Here is an 18,135-nt window from a genome sequence, read left to right as displayed (position 1 = left end):
TTTTCTGTTGGCAAAGTGGAAGAAATTAATTTTCTACATCAGTCTGAGGCAGAAAGATGTTTTAGTTATGGAGGACAAACGACAGCAAACATGAGGAAAGTGACCAAACGTCCAACAAACACAGACTACTGAAAAGCTTTTATTTTGAAGGTACAAACAAAAAGAAAAAAACCTGACAGGAAGTGGAAAAAAATGAGGCATCAGAAAACAGAAGGTGGGGAGGTTCTGGTTCTGGTTCTGTGGGCTCAGTTCATCAGCAGCTCCATCTGGACCAGCCTGGCGTTGGTGTCTCCGGCCATGTTGTAGGGAATCGTCCCGGCGAAGGTGATGAGCGCTCGGGCCTGAAGGCGCAGCTGCTGTTTGACCAACCGACCAATCGGATCAGTTAATGTTTGCTGAGACCAAATAAGCTTTTATTCTGAAAGCGTCGGCGGCATTTCCTCTCACCGTCCCTCGGTCCTCCACGGTCCTGGGTGAGCGGCCCGGTGCGCCTGCCGGCGCCCCCTTCAGGCGTTTGTACTGGGTGAACAGGATGTTCATGGTGGCCAGCAGAACTTCAGACAGGTTGTGACGCACCTGAGGTCAGAAAGGTCAAACTGTTTAGTGGGACAGTTCAAAGGTCAAGCTGTTTACTGATCGACTGGAAGAATAAAATCTGTTCAGCCAAAATGGAACTGAGTCGACAGATTTGGTGTTTGAACTTCAGAAACAGGAAGTGTTTTGTTACAGGGGGTTGAAGTCGACCCACCAGCTGGGGATGAAACTCTGAAATCATTTAAATCTGTAGAACCGACCAACCGCTGGATCAGAACTTCAAAGGCATCCGCCATGATTCTGAGCCAGATTGTCTGTCGCCCCCTGCTGGCCTAGAGGCAGTGCAGGAAATCAACCTCCACCAGGGATTAGTCAGTGGGCGGAGCCAGAAATAAGCCCCTCTCACCTCATCACTGAAGTTCCTGAAGGCCGCCACTCGTTCTTCCACGCTGTCCTGGCTAAGAGGAAGCAGCTTCAGACGCTCCATCACCTGCAGGCAGACAGATGGACCGTCAACACTGGCAGCAGCCTCTGGGGTCAGAGGTCATTTCACTCACGTCGTAGGCTCGGTCCACGTGCCCCGCGTGGTACTCATCGAAGAAGGTCATGAGGTCCAGCAGCAGGTAGAAGGTGCTGTTGATGGACTTCTCAGCGGCTGTGCCCTGAGAGCGATACCTGCACAGGGAGCAGAACGCCGGCGTGGAACCGGGGTCAAGAGTTAAACCGACGGATCGGCGTTGTGATGCCAGTGTTGCCGTGGTTACCTCTCGGCGATCACCACGGCCGTGTTCTTCAGCCTCTCCTTGTTGGACTGCGGAGCGCTGACCTGAGCGATGACCGGACTCAGCAACCTGTTCATCAGCTCCAGAACCTTGTCTGGGTTCTGTAAGGCATACAGTCAGCAGAACCACGTCAGCAGATCCAGATGGACCCGATACCAACAGGTTCTGCTGTTCTGAGGTTCTGCTCACCTTGGCCAGCTCGTACAGCCTCACCGCCTCCTCAAACAGACCCTTGTTCTCGGCCTCCAGAGCCACTTTGCTGATGATGGTTCTGGTGTCGCCTGCAAACTTATCGATGATGCCGGGCTGCAGAGGAAAGCACAGTCAGAACCTGCAGCTCATGCTAAACGGGTCGGAACCGTCTCAACATCGTCAGGAAGCAACAGAGCTTCAGTGAGGAAGAGGAGGACATCTTACCTTCCTGCTGCCATCTTTCTCCAGCTTTCCTAGCAGCATGTCAAACTGCAGGAAGAAACACGAAACATTTCAGTCACATATAAGGAGCAGGGATTTATGATTACTCCTGAAAAAACGTTACTTGTAATATCAAGTAATCAGTAAAGTAACAATGTTAGATTGCAAGTTACTTTATGAGTTCCATGCAGCATAAAAACAGCGTCTAAAAGTAGCTGTTTCTACAGATACTGATATTATTATTATTATTATTATTATTATCATCCCCCAGAATGGAACTAAAAGGCTTCATGCAGCTGTTATATGTTGATTCATCTTAGTTTGTACCAGTTATTTTTCATGTGTTAATGTTTTTGTGTCTGTCAGCAATCGGCTGTTCTGGGATCGATTGGTAATGCCTCCATCCTCCTCTAGGGGTCGGGTTAGCAACATCACCCACAGGAACATTTTCAAAATGTACTCAAAAATAAAGCTGGACAATAAATCGATAATTTACGTCATAATGGACATGTGATCAATATTGATAGATAATACCTGATCGAATGATCAATCAATTTACTGAACTCTGATCCAGAACCACACAGCATTCTGGGAGATGTAGGCAGAGGAAAGGCTTTAGCTGCTCAATAGTACAGCAAGCTAAGCTAGCTGGTAGCATCAACTAACTCGCTGGCCCCGTGGTTGCCTAGCAACAACCTGTTAAGCTACCTGCACAGCAGCAGCTTCAGGTTTCACCATCGCGCTTCTAAACAGCTTAAAAAAAAACTCAGCAGGAATGAAAACTAGATCAACTGAAAGACCAGACCGGCAGTTTGGTAGAAATTCAGATATTCAAAACAGAACTAATCAATGGTCAATATCAATTGATAAACGATGATATTGTGATTCGTTTTTCAGCCATATGGTCTAGTCCTGCTGATGGGTTTGAGTGATTTTGTCAAATAAAAACTGCTTCGGTTCTGTGCTGTCAGTAGCAGATCCTAAAGCAAACATGTGGGAACTCCGGACGGGAAAACACCCGGAGCTTCCCGATTCGAGTCGCTCACCTCTCGACTCTCGATGACCAGCTCGCTGACGCAGCGCATGAACATGTTTTCCCCCTGGCTGTCCTTCTCGTTGCTGCAGGACGGACAGACAGGCAGCGGCGGTTAGAGACGGGGACTCGCCCAGCAGAGGCGAGATGGAGGACGTACCGCAGGAAGTAGAAGTACTGCAGGGCCTCCCGCGGGTCGGTGGACTCAAACTTGCGCGTGTAGAGCATCAGCAGGCGGATGAAGTTGAGGCGGCGGATCATGGGCGGGTCTCCAGGCTCCTGGCTCACTGCAGGGACACAGAGACGCTGTGACCACGTTCCCCACAGCGCGGATCGCTGCGGTAGCAGAAAAACGACTCACGCAGCTGGGCGCTCTGACCCGACGACTTCAGCAGCAGCCGCAGCTCGTACAGCACCAGGGCCACGTGCACGGCGTGGCTGCGCAGCCGCTCCACCCGAAACAGGAAGGCCACGGCCGCCTCGAACTGAGCCGTCAGGAACAACACCTGGAAGTACAGGAAGGGCTGCTGGCTGGCCGAGAAATGGGACTCTCCTGTTGGACGAGAAGACGGAGAGGCGGAGACGTCAGCGACGAGGCTGGAGGGTCAACGGCTCCAAGACGGAGGGATAAAATCATCCAGGATAAAAATAAACTTCATCTGGAACCAGAGAGCTGGAGCTCTACGAGGTTCAGGCTGTTCAACTGTTTCCTCCTCAGGTCAGAGCAACAACATCCCAACGATGGACGGGTGGAATTAAAACTATATCACTTAGCATGAAATCTGTTTCTCAATCATTATTCTAAAATAAGTTACGAAATCATGTTTGCCATGTTCTCAAATTCATCAAGCTGCTCCTTCAGCTGCTAACAGGAAATGGAAAAGTTTGTGACCAGAAACCCAAGAATCCATGAAACTGAAAATACAGAAACTCCTGGCCATTGAAATCAGGAGGTCTGAGGTAAAAACAGGTTAGACCCTCGGCTTCCACAGCTCCACCATGAAGGAAGCTAATGGGTAAAGAGCCGTCCCCCACTGCAAAGAGAGAGGAGCTGAACTGAACATCTTTGCCAGCAATAAAACGTCTGAAACATTCTGACTTCAACTGTTCCCTATCTGGAAGGCAAACATGTTCACTTCCTCCGCTGCCAAAGAAATCAGAAATCAACTTCATCATTCACAACTTCTCCTGTTTGCAGATTAACCTGGTCAAAATTCTGCTGGAGGAATCCAGGTCAATGGGAGAAATCCCTGACTGAGCACCAAAGGCAGATGAGAATCAAGAACAACCAGCCTAGATTTATGCTAAATGCAATAATACTGAATAAAAGACAGAATCATCATTCTAAAAGATCATCAACAGTAAATATGGAGTCAGAACTGAAAGGTCCAAGACTGTGGTCTGCAACACGAGACTCTGTCTCAAGTCCAGACACAAAGGTCAGAGGTCATACTGGGATGTGCCTGAGAGGAAAAAAGGAGTCCTCCATGTGGAAAGCAAAAAATCCTGTCTGAAGTGTCGGAGGTCACGAAAACATGACTTCATAAATATTGATAGCTGTAGTCTCCTGCAGGCCCTGAACGCCTCATCAACTCCTTCAGCAGAAACTAGAAGAGCTGAGCTGAGGCTCATCAGCTTTATGTTTTAATTAGAAATATTTGAATCCTCTGGTTGGCAGATCTCCGACGCCTTATTGCTCACTCAGCATTTCAGCTCTAAACGCAGCGACACATGAGAGAGAGAGAGAGAGAGAGAGAGAGAGAGAGAGAGGAAACAACAGATGATGTTGAACACGTGTAATAGCAAAAGGAAAGCTTTAGACTAGTGGTCCGCAAACTTTTTTATTACTGCGGACAAGTCAAGATTTGGCAATTTTGCTGCAGCGGTGGTGTGTTAGCATTGGCGTGTTAGCGGTGGTGTGTTAGCATTGGCGTGTTAGCGGTGGTGTGTTAGCATTGGCGTGTTAGCGGTGGCGTGTTAGCGGTGGTGTGTTAGCGGTGGCGTGTTAGCGGTGGTGTGTTAGCGGTATTGTGTTAGCGGTATTGTGTTAGCGGTGTTGTGTTAGCGGTGGTTTGTTAGCGGTGGTGTATTAGCAGTATTGTGTTAGCAGTGGTGTGTTAGCTGTGGTGTGTTAGCGGTGGTTTGTTAGCGGTGGTGTGTTAGGGGTGGTGTGTTAGCGGTGGTTTGTTAGCGGTGGTGTGTTAGCGGTGGTGTATTAGCAGTATTGTGTTAGCAGTGGTGTGTTAGCAGTGGTGTGTTAGCTGTGGTGTGTTAGCAGTGGTGTGTTAGCAGTGGTGTGTTAGCTGTGGTGTGTTAGCTGTGGTGTGTTAGCTGTGGTTTGTTAGCGGTGGTTTGTTAGCGGTGGTGTGTTAGGGGTGGTGTGTTAGCAGTGGTTTGTTAGCAGTGGTGTGTTAGCAGTGGTGTGTTAGCTGTGGTGTGTTAGCTGTGGTGTGTTAGCGGTGGTGTGTTAGCAGTGGTTTGTTAGCGGTGGTGTGTTAGGGGTGGTGTGTTAGCAGTGGTTTGTTAGCGGTGGTGTGTTAGGGGTGGTGTGTTAGCAGTGGTTTGTTAGCGGTGGTGTGTTAGGGGTGGTGTGTTAGCTGTGGTGTGTTAGCGGTGGTGTGTTAGGGGTGGTTTGTTAGCAGTGGTTTGTTAGCGGTGGTGTGTTAGGAGTGGTGTGTTAGCAGTGGTTTGTTAGCGGTGGTGTGTTAGGGGTGGTGTGTTAGCTGTGGTGTGTTAGCTGTGGTGTGTTAGGGGTGGTTTGTTAGCGGTGGTGTGTTAGCTGTGGTGTGTTAGCTGTGGTGTGTTAGCGGTGGTGTGTTAGGGGTGGTTTGTTAGCTGTGGTGTGTTAGGGGTGGTGTGTTAGCTGTGGTGTGTTAGCTGTGGTGTGTTAGGGGTGGTGTGTTAGCGGTGGTGTGTTAGGCGTATTGTGTTGAATATGTCCATCTAAAATCAACCATATTCAACATTGTCTTGGCCAAATTATCGCAGCCTGTTGAATGTGACAGGTAGCCAATCAGAGGTTTGGTACCTATGGTAACGTCTACACATCCCTTCAAAATAAGATACAGATGCTCCACAAAAACGAACATTTGACCTCAGGATAAGGACTAATGGAGAACTGATCTTGTTTCTCTGCAACCAGACGGTCCATCTGGGAGAGATGAGAGACACCAGAAGTGTTGCTGATGCTCAGGGTTCTTGGTCTCTAGTGGAGAAACAGTTTGAAGCTTCATGGCCTCATTAACATCCGGTCACCATATCATGCAGAGCTTGGACTGTGGGAATCACCTACTGGGATAAATCCATCCTCCTGTCTCTTCTCTGGGCCTTTTCCCTTCATAAAGAAACTTTACAAAGAATCTGATCTGGTTCTGACCCATTTTGCTGCTTGTTGCTCAATGTTGGCGCCAAAATGGAACCCAGAGAGTCCGGTTACAGGATTTTCAAAATAAAAGATCCTCCAGACTCAAATGATACATAAAACATTAAATTATTTCTTGTGCGGCCCGATACCAATTGGTCCACGGACCGGTACCGGTCCGCAGCCCAGGGGTTGGGAACCACTGGTTTAGATGATCAAACGCTTCAAGGGTGAAGGTGTGCAGGAGAGGATGAGGAGGCAGCCATTCAGAAGTGATGAAGCAGCAGAGAGCCGACAGGATGGGAGAGGAGTGAAGAAGTTTCTGGGCTTCTAGTTGGATTTTATGGAAAAGTTTCCAGCAGCAGACAAACGGCTGAACTGTTACAGCCGCCATCTTTATGATGATGGTGAAGATTTGAGTCAGGAAGATGATGAAGATAGCAGAACAGTCTTCCTCCAGTTGATCTCAGACCAGCTCCTCTGATCTTTTCCTACAGATTCACTGTAAACTGATTCACCGCAGAGAATAGAGCAGCGTTAGTGTTAGCATTAGCGAGGGATGAAGGTGTGTACCATAGTCTTCCAGCAGCTGCTTTTGCAGCTGCGGCAGCGTCAGTCGGTCCTGAGGAGAGCTGCTGCTGTCATCGTCGAAGCAGACCTGGTTCAGCTGCAGGAAAAGCACAGAGGTGTTACAGAGGAAGAGCCACTCTGCCCTCCTCCCCCTGGGACCACAGCGCCACCTTCAGCCACAGGTAGTCATCCGTCTTGTCCGCCACCTCCCCGTGGCTGTCGTTGACATCGCACTTGCCGATCAGGCAGTAGACGGCCCGCTTGTAAGGGTCGGCGCTGTTCCTCAGAGCTCTGCGGTAGTGGAGGCGGAGCTTGTTCTCCGACGCCGGAGAGAGGCTGAGAGCGAGAGAGGTGAAAGGTCAACTTCATGTCCGGGCCCAAACCGACCTCCTGGACCGGGTCTTACCGTTTGTCCGGGCTGCTCATGTACTCCTGGAACCAGGACTTGAAGTCTCCCAGCTGATGCTGCGCCCGGCTCACCACCGTCATGGCGGCGTTCAGGTCGCCACAACGTAGGCAGTAGTAGATGACGGCCCAGACCGGTTGGCCCTCCACCTCGCCGTCCTGCAGGAAGTCACAGAGCCATCAGCCAAACGCACCGTCGCTGGTTTCTTTACCACTTCCTGCTGGCAGAACATCTTCTACTGATGCGTCGCTCCCCCGTGCATGTCAAACCTCATTTCTGATTAAATCTGATTTTTCTTCATAATTATGAAATGATACCTGTGTGTGTGTGTGTGTGTGTGTGTGTGTGTGTACCTGCATGCCCGGCAGCGGCCCTGGCAGCTTGATGTTGAGGAAGCTTCGGACCAGCTGGTAGGTGCCGGGCACGCCGCCCAGCTGTGCCTGATGCAGGTTGCCGAACACGGTTCCCATGGTGAAGCTCTTGTACCTGCAGACCAGAAGAAGCGCTCAGCTGAGACCAAAGATCAGAACCGGAGGCGTAAGCGTTTCTGGGTCGGTACCGGTTCTCCAGGAAGCCGAGCGCCTGCCGTACGAAGGCCATCTGCATCTCCACGGCGGTGCGACTTTTCAGCGTGTCTCTGGCTGGAACCAGCAGCACGTCGGTCATCTGCTTGACCATTAGCCAGAGATCCGACACGTTCTGCAGGAACCACATACTGCTCAGAGACAGACATCTTCTGCTGTTTTGGCAGGTTTTCCCCAGCGTATTCTAAGCCTGGCAGCCCACCATGCTGTACTTGCCCCCCGCAGGGCCAACCGCTGCTTTTTTTTTGTTATTAGGAAAAAGAAATTTTCAATTTAATCCATATTGCAAACGTCTCTGTTGTAGCGTGTGGCGCTGTCCTCCCGGTAAAGTTCCTGTCTGTGTCCCCGGTTGGTCGGAGTGTTAGCGGCTAATGAACCAGCGCTAACCGCTTCATGCATGTTCAGCCGGTGAGGAGCTTTACTTTATTTTATTTTATTAATAGTTTGTTTTATTTTTCTGTTTACACGAAGCACCAAACCACACCAAATGTCAGACAGAGTTAATCAGCGCAGAGATCAGAGAAACTCGTCCTTTAAAACTCCAACAACCAAAACAGTTTCTGTGACTCTTATTAAAACTCAACAAACAGAAATGTTAGAGCTGCTGAAGAGCTGCAGATTTAACTTGGATTAAACAGAAGTGCAAATAATTGATATTCATCTGACTTGTATTTTTTTAATGTTTTTAAGACTAGTTGTGGGTTTAAATAGTTTCACTGATGATGTTTTCCCATAACATTTAGTTACCCACTAATAGTTTTACATTTCCTATCTACTTAAAATCTTTTAATACAAAAACATGGCGGCCGTCTCAGCGCCCCGACCGCCGGGCTGAGCAGGTTCTCTGAGTAGGATCTCCGTCGCTGTACGGACTGTAAAGTTATCCAGGTTACTGAGCTCCAGATTTATCACGTAGCCAAAAAACATTTTACGTCAATAACTGCTGTCCTGATTGCTTTGGCTCAATAATAAACCAACTGAAACATTCATGGCTTAAATATAGAAAACCTACATCAACTAAAGGTCAAAGGTTAGGAAGTGTAGGTGGTGCCCTACCTTGTCGTCCATGGCGGCGGCGGCGGCGGCACACAGATCCCCCAGGCTGGGCTGGATGTGTCCGCTGACGATCTTCTCGTTGAAAACGTAGATCTGAAAGCGAAACGTTACGGCCGGCTGAAATAATTGATGGTGAGAAACAGCAGCAGGAGAATCAAAACGTTGACGAGGTCTTCAAACAGGACGATGAAGATGAGGCAGACGACGCCGCATGCCATGTGGCGACACATCTTCTGATGAAGCCTTGCGTCACCCAGCGGATCAGGACAGGACGCGCCCGCTGCCCGATCGATCAATAGGTTCGATCGATCGGCCCGCTCCCGGCTTCGTGCGACCCGGTTTCAGCCAAAAGCTGGGCCAGCTGCTTTAACACGGCTGCCATGGCAACGCCACCAACTACTAGCTCGTTAGTTTGGGCCGTTTCCTCCAGAGGCTGATTTCATTCCTGCTCAACAGGAACCAGAGGAGAATAAAGACTCACTTTTACCAGAACAACGTTTATAAGTCATGAGATAAACGTTGTTTTAATGAGACCAAAACTTCAATCTAGTTACTAAGATCTGAGCAGTTCGGTCCATCTGGTTCTTCCAAACAACATCCCTCATTTTCATTCCTGATTGTTTGTGTTGAAGTTCTCACAAAATTACACATTTATTCCGTTACCATTATGAATTTATTGCGGTAATATGACAACGTTATTCTGGTAACGTCTGGCTCCAGGTACGCAGAGCGGCTGACAAACCCAACGAGAACCAGCGGAAAATAAATCTAGACTTTCCAAAAGTTAAAACTTTGAAAACCAAATTTTTAAAACTTTGTGCAAAAAAAAGGCCATTTTGATTAATAAATGAACAGTACATTTCATTTTTATGCGAATTTTAGAGCCATGTGTTTCCCAGAACTCCAGCCAGAGCCACCTTCAAAATAAAAGCCTCCATCATCCCTGAGCTCCTGGAGGCTCTGAGGATTATGATGATGAACATCTGCTAACACCAAGCTGTGTGGATCTAAGCTGAACAAAACTTCAGCAGAAAGTCTATTAACACCGAGCAGAAAGTTCTGGAGCAAAAACCCAAAGGTTCCGATTGGTTCTGATGGACTCACCTGGCGTCCGTAGGCGACCTCCACGCTGTTCAGGGCGCTGCGGCCCGGAGCCGCCGCCTCGCTCACAAAGCTGGGCTGCAACAGACGAGCAGGAGTCACACACAACGTCACGTAGAACCGACCCGGATATGTAACCCGAACCAGGCCTTGGAGCTCCGGTTCGCTACAGTGAACTGCCTGGAAGTCAGATTGTCTGACTTCCTGCTGTTTCCAGCTGCTGCATGCTCTAGCACGGCGGTTTTCAAAGTGTGAGGCGCCTCCCCTGGGGGGCGCCAGAGCACTTTAGGGGAGGCGCGGTGCGAGGGAAAAAGTAAACCGGAAAAGCTATCTGCTTGCTGTCTACTGATGTGAGAGAAACGTCTTTTACGCACACGATCAACTCTGTGGATTTAGGAAAAAGTTGGTACTGTGGGGTGCGCGTGTGGAGCGGGGATCAGTGGAAATGTTTCCCACCTTAGAGGATGTTTTGGCCAGTGATGTCAGTAACGTTACTGACGTCGGACCACTTTTTTCTGTAACCAGTAATCTAACGCGTTGCTATTTCAAATCCAGTAGTCAGATTACAGTTACTTATCAAAATCATTTTTGTGTTACTATCTTCTTTTGTTATTTAATCGTATTTCCTCTACTCGTCTTGTCGAGTGACCGACGTCTCTATGCAACAGAAATGTAAACAATGGAGGGAGATGCGCATTTTGTTGGTGGAAAAACTGGAACTATTTTCAGTTTCTGTCGACAAGTCCGATTATTATAAACGGCTTTGGGCTTCATTTTTTAAAGTCACTTGCAAATTTAATGAGTGGCGGGTTGCGCCTTTTTGGGCTCGTTTTTGAATGTGAAGTTGCTCATTTGGGCTTGGAAATAATCAGAGACTCATAATAAATCCCAGAATTTGTCCGTCATTAAGGTAGTTTTAGTCAGTCTCTCCCTGTTCATCATTTCCCGGATGATCCGTCCCGCTGTGTCTTTGTTAATGTCAAGTTAATGTTTTACCTCTGAATGACATCGAGCTTCGCGTTGCGCTCCATAAAACTGCAAACATCGAGACCAATATGAACAGCGCAATAAACGTGAAAACAGCCACGAATAAACGTGTCCGTAGTTGGAAATAGTTATAATGGCAAGTTAGCACCGTTATTATAATTAATATTACGGTAAGTGTCGCAGCCATCGGAGCTGTGGAGCTGCAGGAGGAGCTCTGTGCTGCGACATCAAACTCAGGGCCGTAACGCAGAACGCAGGGGGGGGGCAGCAGGCATTGTGCTCCTTGGAGGGGGGCTCACCCTTTCATACTTTGAAAACCCCTGATCTATTAGATTATGTTACTAAAATACTCTAATAACTAATAACTGAATGTTTTCCTTCTTGGTGGAAGGATGGAACCAGTGGAACCAGTCTGGATGGCAAAACACCGAGCTGCATGGAAGAAGAGCGACGGCCAACAATGTGGAGGAAAGATAACATTGTCAATCAAACAGTGATGATCAATTCTAGAAGTGATCATCGACTTCTGGAGGGAGTCGCAGGAAAATGTGATAATTTGGGGGAAGTTATGATGATGATGCGATTTCTGATCTGGACTGTGATGATGATGATAAACACGAGGCGCTCAGTTCATCATCAGCGTCTGCATGCCGTACCTCCACATCCTGGCTGAAGTCCAGCGCGTCTTCTCCGGCCCCCAGCAGCGTGTGCAGCACCCTCTGCTTCACCTGCTCCCACTGGACCAGCATGGACTCCCGGTGGTACTCCTCAGCCAGCAAGAAGGTCTGGGGACAGACGGAGGGACGGACGTCACGTTACTATGGACACCTGGACATTTTACCCTTCACTACAGTTCCAGGTTTCACCAGGAGGCCCGCAGCACCACTACTGATGTAGAAACGATTTGCATTGTTCAGGCTTCAGTGTCTCCTCCAGGAGAGCACAGCCTCTACTGTGCTTCTACTTTAACCGTCCACAGAGACGCAGAGACCATGTGGACAGGAGAAACTGAGTCTCCTGCTGAGGGAGACAGAAACTGGGAGCACGTTGCCATCTCTCCTCTAACCTGCAGTCATACTAAACCCAAATACGGGCTAATCACCTGCTACTTCCTGTTAGCGCCTGCAGCCGCGTGTCCTAACTGTCCCTGAGTTAACAGGACTCTAAGGCCAGAATAACAAGTGGAAAAAGGAAAAACCAAATGCTCTGATTTGCCCACTTTGTATATTTTGAAAGGTCTCCACTGCAGATTATTCAACTATTTTAGTTAATTCTGAGCAATAAACACAAAATTTAACTGACTTTTACTGAAAAGTATATAGCCAAGTTGAATAAATCCATTAAAAGCAATAAAAATAAGCTGGATATTGAATTCTTTGTGCTGTTCTCGACATTTTCTACTGGAAGATTTTAAATTGTTATAAATCTGTTCTCATTAAAAGTAAAAGTCTCCACAATTGGCCGCACTATGGAAACCCTTGACCTTTATTTCACCTTCATTAAGCAACTAGAACGAGTTCAAAGGTCAGCATTAAAATCAGCACCGAGAGAAACCAGCAACTTCTCCTCCATTAATCCCCCCTCCGGCCCGGTTCCGGCCCGGTTCCGGCCCGGTTCCGGCGCTGTACTGACCCTGCGGCGGGACTCCTCGATGGCGGCCAGCAGAGCGTTGTCCCTCTCGTTCTTCAGGAAGCCCTGAGGAGAAACAGAACGACTGAGAAACGAGACGGATAAAAACTAGAACAGAAACTTCTAGAATAGAATTAGAACAGGAAAACAGATATAAATCAAATAGACTGGACAAACCGCAGATTATAGATCTGAAGCCAATAGAATAAAATGAATAATAGAAGCAAAGCAAATAGAGCGGCATCTTTTCTAGATGAAGGCAGCAGCCGACCACATCAGTACGGTCCAAACCCGTCAGAACCCGACCGGTACCCACAACAAACCCAGTAATACTTCCCAACTCAACCCGAGGGCGGAGGCTGATTTATCCTCCATGATAATAAGAATAATAACATTAATAGTAGGAAATAAACCCTCAGAACCAGAACCGGCCGGAGCTGAGCTCAGTCTGCAAGTCATCATCACAGAAGAAGAAACTACAGAAAAACTACCAAGCTGATCCAGACCAAAACCCCCCACCAGAACCGGACCCCATCCTGCCAGCAGAGAGGAAACTCTTCATCAGTGTGAGGAAGACTCCCACATGCTGAGGCGTCCAGACGGTCCGAAGAGACGGAGGACTGCAGAGCGGCAGCAGGAGGATTTATGGTGAACGGACTGAACCACGTGAGATTTGAGACGGGGGTTCAGCTTCAGTCAGGAGGAACCATTCACTCTGTCACATATTAACCCTCCATCAGCTGTCACTCTCTCACTTCCTTCACTTCTTCCTGCCATTTCTCCCCCAACGCAATTACAGTAACCATTTTTACCCTCAGTTCACGGCTTCCGACGTCCTGCCTTGAAATTAGGCTAATCATGCTCTTAAGGATCATGTTTATTTAATGAGGGGGTTTCATTACTTCCTCACCCATTACTTGCCCCCCGGTGGGGTGGACTAATGGGGAGGATGGGGCAGCAGCGGGAGGAGGGAGGCAGGTGAAAGATACAGCAGAGATCTCCAACTAAAGTTACCAAATTTCAGCAACAACCTCAGAACTAACAGCAAACTGCAGACAGAAGCTGATTGCTCTTCCTGTCAGCCGGCTGTGAAAGCCTCCAGGCCAGCAGAAATCAGATGACCAGACAAAGAAAGAGACATCAGGCTGCAGAGAGGAAGGGTCAAAGTTCAACCTTTACTGGCCAAATCCACCATCTGATTATTAAAATGGAAAATGCTTGAAAACATGAAGACATGTCTCTCCGTTTCAAACTGGAAGTCTGGTTGACATTTAAAGGGGAGTGTTACTGCGTAGGTCTGGGGTTCTGAAATTAGCAGGTTGGACCCGGCCCGGCGCTCCGGACCCAGCCCGGCGCCCTGGGACTCACCTGAATGTCGGTGTCTTTGACCGGCTCCAGCGGCTCGAAGGTGGTGGCAGCACTCAGACTCTCCAGTCTCTGGGAGATATGGAAGATGTCCAGGCCTCTGGACCCAAGCAGGATGGAGCTGAAGAGGAACACACACACACACACACACACACACACAACGTGAGATGAAGAGGCTGCCGACGGCCACTAGAGGGCAGACCAGCCCACCACAGCATTCCAGTACCACCAACAGTCAAATGGGTCTGTCCAGATCTGACCAGGAGCGATGAATAACATACGCTTTAACATCAGCTGCATCCTGGGAGGTCCGGGTCAGGGTTCTGGACCGGAGTCGCTCTCCGGCCTGCTGGATCTCCTGGAGGTTCCTCTCAACGTGCGGCAGCTCAGACACAGCTTCGGTTTCTGCAGCCAGCTGCTCGGCCTGCTGCAGCAGCTCCCCAAAGCCTTCTGCGTCCATGACCTTCAGAACCACAAACACAGGTCCGATTTATGGAGGATAAACGCTGACGTGGTTCAGGCCGGGGAAATGAAACGCTTCCAACATCCTTTCAGTCCTGGCAGAAGCAGAAATCATGTCCATTTCTGTACTCTCCTTAGGCAGCCCACATGTGTCACAATGAATGCTTCATCTCTAAATAAACATCTACTGCATGAAACCACATCACTTTATTTCATTTCAGCTCAATTAGAGTTAATTCAATTATTTCTCTTTGCTAGATGTCAAAATAATATATAGAGAGAAAGGTTTTAGGAGATATCAATTTCACTATAATATTTGCTTTGAAAAATAAAATACGCAGTGTATTTCCTGTTTTTATTAATAAAAAATATAATGTCCTAACCATTTATCAAGCAGCTTCCGCATTAAATATCTTTTAGAAAAATGCTGCGTTGGCAACTGAAAAAACAAAACATGATGAATGGATTTTGGTTTTTCTGCTCTGTTCTTCATCTGTCTCTCTTAATTTTATTCAGATTTATATACTTCACAATTCAACAATATATGTACCACGTTTTATTTTCTTCCACATCTCTCTCATTATGTTTTTCCTCCTGGTTAAATATTTGTCACGTCTGACCAACACGAAGTCTCATTATTGTTTCTCTTCCGCTCACTAACAGACTTAATACCGATTTTAGGATCAATCCTTTCTTCATTTAATCTTTTTTGCCATATTTTCAACAACATTAAGTATTTATTGTGCAGACTGTTAAATGAATGAACTCTAAGATGTAAACATGAAAGCTAAGCATCTGCTTCTGCGCACATGGAGCTGTTCTGATAGCTTTTCATGTTAAAAGTAAAAACTAAGAAGTCAGTTAAAAACACAATTCACAAGAGAAAACATAGAAATATCAAATTGAGACTTTATTTACTGACTTTAGTCATTTACATAATCACGTGTTTGATCACCAGAGCTAGCTGTGTTAGCATGCTAACAGTCAGCTAGCTGGCTAACGGCCCTGCCAGCTGTTTTCTTGTTTGCTGCTGAAGATGAAGCAGCTTCTTACCTGGAGAGAGAAGCTGGGGCAGCAAAAATCTCCTCCGGGCTTCACCGGCAGCTGAAGATCCTCAGTCAGAAAATAGGTTCCTTCAGAAGAAACTGGAATCCAACTTCCGCCCGGTATTTCTGAAGCTTGATTGTGATTGGTCGAGAACGAGTCCCACCGGAAGAACTTCTTCTTCTTCTTGATTTTACTGGCGGTTGGCAACAAACAAACTATTAGTAGCATTACCGCCTCTTATGAGAAGAACGTCGATGTAGAGGTGTACTCGTCACTTACTGGTATATGGATATATATATATATATATATATATATATATATATATATATATATATATATATATATATATATATATATATATATATATATATATATATATATATATATATATATATATATATATATATATATATATATATATATATATATATATATATATATATATATATATATTAACTCTCTCCTCATATATCCTCTCTCTTTTTCATATTTGTGACATTCTAATATAACATGCTCTTTGTTTCATATTTTCCACAGTTATCACATTTGCCAGTAGTATGCTTTTGAATTTCTAAAAGTTTATGGTTAAGTCAATACTTTCAGAACATCTTTTGTAGTTCTCTTCAGATCAAAAATCTCTTTTAAAAGAGTGTCCTGGCAACAATAAATAAAATAACCAGTGCCTCCAAATCCGAGGCCATGGTCTTGAGCTGGAAAAGGGTAGAGTGCCTTCTCCGGGTCAGGGGGGGTGTCCTGCCCCAAGTGGAGGAGTTCAAGTATCTCGGGATCTTGTTCACGAATGGGGGAAGAAGGGAGCGGGAGATCGACAGGCGGATTGGTGCAGCGTCTGCCGTCAAGTGGGCGCTGTACCGGTCCGTCGTGGTGAAGAGAGAGCTGAGCCAAAAAGCGAAACTCTCGATTTACCGGTCGATCTACGTTCCCACCCTCATCTATGGTCATGAGCTTTGGGTCATGACCGAAAGAACAAGATCACGGATACAAGCGGCCGAAATGGGTTTTCTCCGTAGGGTGTCTGGGCTCTCCCTTAGAGAGAGAAGTTCAGTCATCCAGGAGGGACTCAGAGTAGAGCCACTGCTCCTTCACATCGAGAGGGGCCAGTTGAGGAGCATCTGGTCAGGATGCCTCCTGGACGCCTCCCTGGTGAGGAGTTCATGTCCCACCAGGAGGGGAAATTCAGGACACGCTGGAGGGACGATGTCTCTCTGCTGGCCTGGGAACGCCTTGGGATTCCTGGGAACGCCTTGGGATTCCTGGGAACGCCTTGGGATTCCTGGAGGAGCTGGAAGAAGAGACTGGAGAGGGAAGACTGGGCCTCCCTACTGAAGCTGCTGACGCCACGACCCGATCTGGATAAGAGCAAGAAGATGAAGATGGAGTTTCAAAAATGGTTTAAGATTCAAAAACAAAAAAGTACAATTTAGCATGATCATGTGATAAAGGTCAATGCTTCAAGACAAAATGCAAACAGTGTAAAAGGAGTAGAAATTATCGCAAGAGAACTTTCACGTTTTAAAGTAAATCAATAAACTGGGATAATATTTGGCATTTTGTATTGCAACAATTTAGTCCTTCCTTAAATAAAATTATTTCATTTATACCATGTGGAAAATGGGTGTTTTTTTTAAATCGTACTTATGAATAAAAATCGTCAAAAAGATAATTTCTTTATTGCTGCAGATTGATTCTACCACTTTGTTAGAAGACCAACTTTTATCACATCAAAACTTAAAAGTGGAACAGATTTTCGATGCAAAATCCAATTTTGAAAACCCTTCCAAAAACATTAATAACATTGCAATAAAAAAGGAGTTGTCTGAGTTTACAGAGTCACAAAACACACAGGGAGAGATATTTATGCTGGGTTTCTATTGCAAAAAGTCACTAAAAGGTCAAACTTAAAACAAAAATTTTAATAAAAAATGTTATTCATTTTTCGTAAGAAAATGATAATTGGTTCTGATTTTCTTCAAATATAATTTATAAACATGATTTACAAATTGTGAAGTTAGTGTTTCCTATGAATGTATTTTTACATTTTCTCTCGATAAAGCAATTATATTGATAATCAAAGATAGTTCATTTAGGAAAACTGTGAAAATGTTATGGAGGAAAGGCTTTTATCAATCAATCAATCAATCAATCAATCAATCAATCAAATTTTATTAGTATAGAACATTTCAGCATCAAGGCATTTCAAACACACAAATCAAACACAGAAACACAATGCAACATAGAATCAATAATCAAAACAGAACATTAAGTCAGATTCCGTCAATAAATTTGTAATTATGTTTCAAATAAAATCCTAAACATGTGGGTTTTTAGTTGAGATTTAAAGGAAGTCAGTGTTTCAGCTGTTTTACAGTTTTCTGGAAGTTTGTTCCAGATTTGTGGTGCATAGATGCTGAATGCTGCTTCTCCTCGTTTGGTTCTGGTTCTGGGGATACAGAACAGAACCAGAACCAGAACCTGAGAGGTTCTGGAAGGTTGATACAACAGCAGCAGATCTTTAGTGTATTGTGGTGCTAAACCATTCAGTGATTTATAAACTAACAACAGTATTTTAAAGTCTATTCTTTGAGCTACAGGGAGCCAGTGGAGAGACTTTAAAACTGGTGTTATGTGCTCTATCTTCCTGGTTTTAGTCAGAACTCCAGCAGCAGCATTCTGGATCAGCTGCAGCTGTTTGATTGATTTGTTGGACAGACCTGTGAAGACGCCGTTACAATAATCAATACGACTGAAGATAAATGCATGGATGAGTTTCTGTAGATCTGGCTGAG

At 46.2% G+C, this 18,135-nt stretch overlaps 1 protein-coding gene across 3 annotated transcripts; it reads right to left on the bottom strand.

Annotated features, from left to right (window-relative positions):
* Positions 1 to 100: 100 nt before the first annotated feature.
* nup93 (nucleoporin 93) lies at positions 101 to 15,492 on the bottom strand. Of its 3 annotated transcripts, none has more exons than XM_044123823.1 (22): positions 15,338 to 15,492; positions 14,104 to 14,285; positions 13,826 to 13,943; positions 12,461 to 12,523; positions 11,485 to 11,613; positions 9,845 to 9,919; positions 8,741 to 8,833; positions 7,660 to 7,799; positions 7,454 to 7,586; positions 7,101 to 7,258; positions 6,865 to 7,030; positions 6,698 to 6,791; positions 3,125 to 3,316; positions 2,924 to 3,050; positions 2,777 to 2,849; positions 1,734 to 1,778; positions 1,506 to 1,622; positions 1,299 to 1,417; positions 1,092 to 1,209; positions 941 to 1,024; positions 448 to 576; positions 101 to 356 (listed from the first exon to the last, which is right to left on the bottom strand). In XM_044123823.1, exons 2-22 carry the CDS (start codon positions 14,280 to 14,282, stop codon positions 246 to 248), a joined length of 2,463 nt encoding a protein of 820 aa, XP_043979758.1. In that variant the 5' UTR covers positions 14,283 to 14,285; positions 15,338 to 15,492; the 3' UTR covers positions 101 to 245. The 3 variants fall into 3 exon arrangements, with proteins under 3 accessions (XP_043979758.1, XP_043979760.1, XP_043979759.1); XM_044123825.1 differs by having other exon boundaries at positions 101 to 353; XM_044123824.1 differs by having other exon boundaries at positions 14,104 to 14,379; positions 15,338 to 15,480.
* Positions 15,493 to 18,135: the final 2,643 nt, after the last annotated feature.

Source organism: Gambusia affinis, linkage group LG08 (assembly GCF_019740435.1).
Source record: "Gambusia affinis linkage group LG08, SWU_Gaff_1.0, whole genome shotgun sequence".
Classification (NCBI taxonomy): Eukaryota; Metazoa; Chordata; class Actinopteri; order Cyprinodontiformes; family Poeciliidae; genus Gambusia; species Gambusia affinis.
This window is presented reverse-complemented; position numbering and strand designations above follow the sequence as displayed.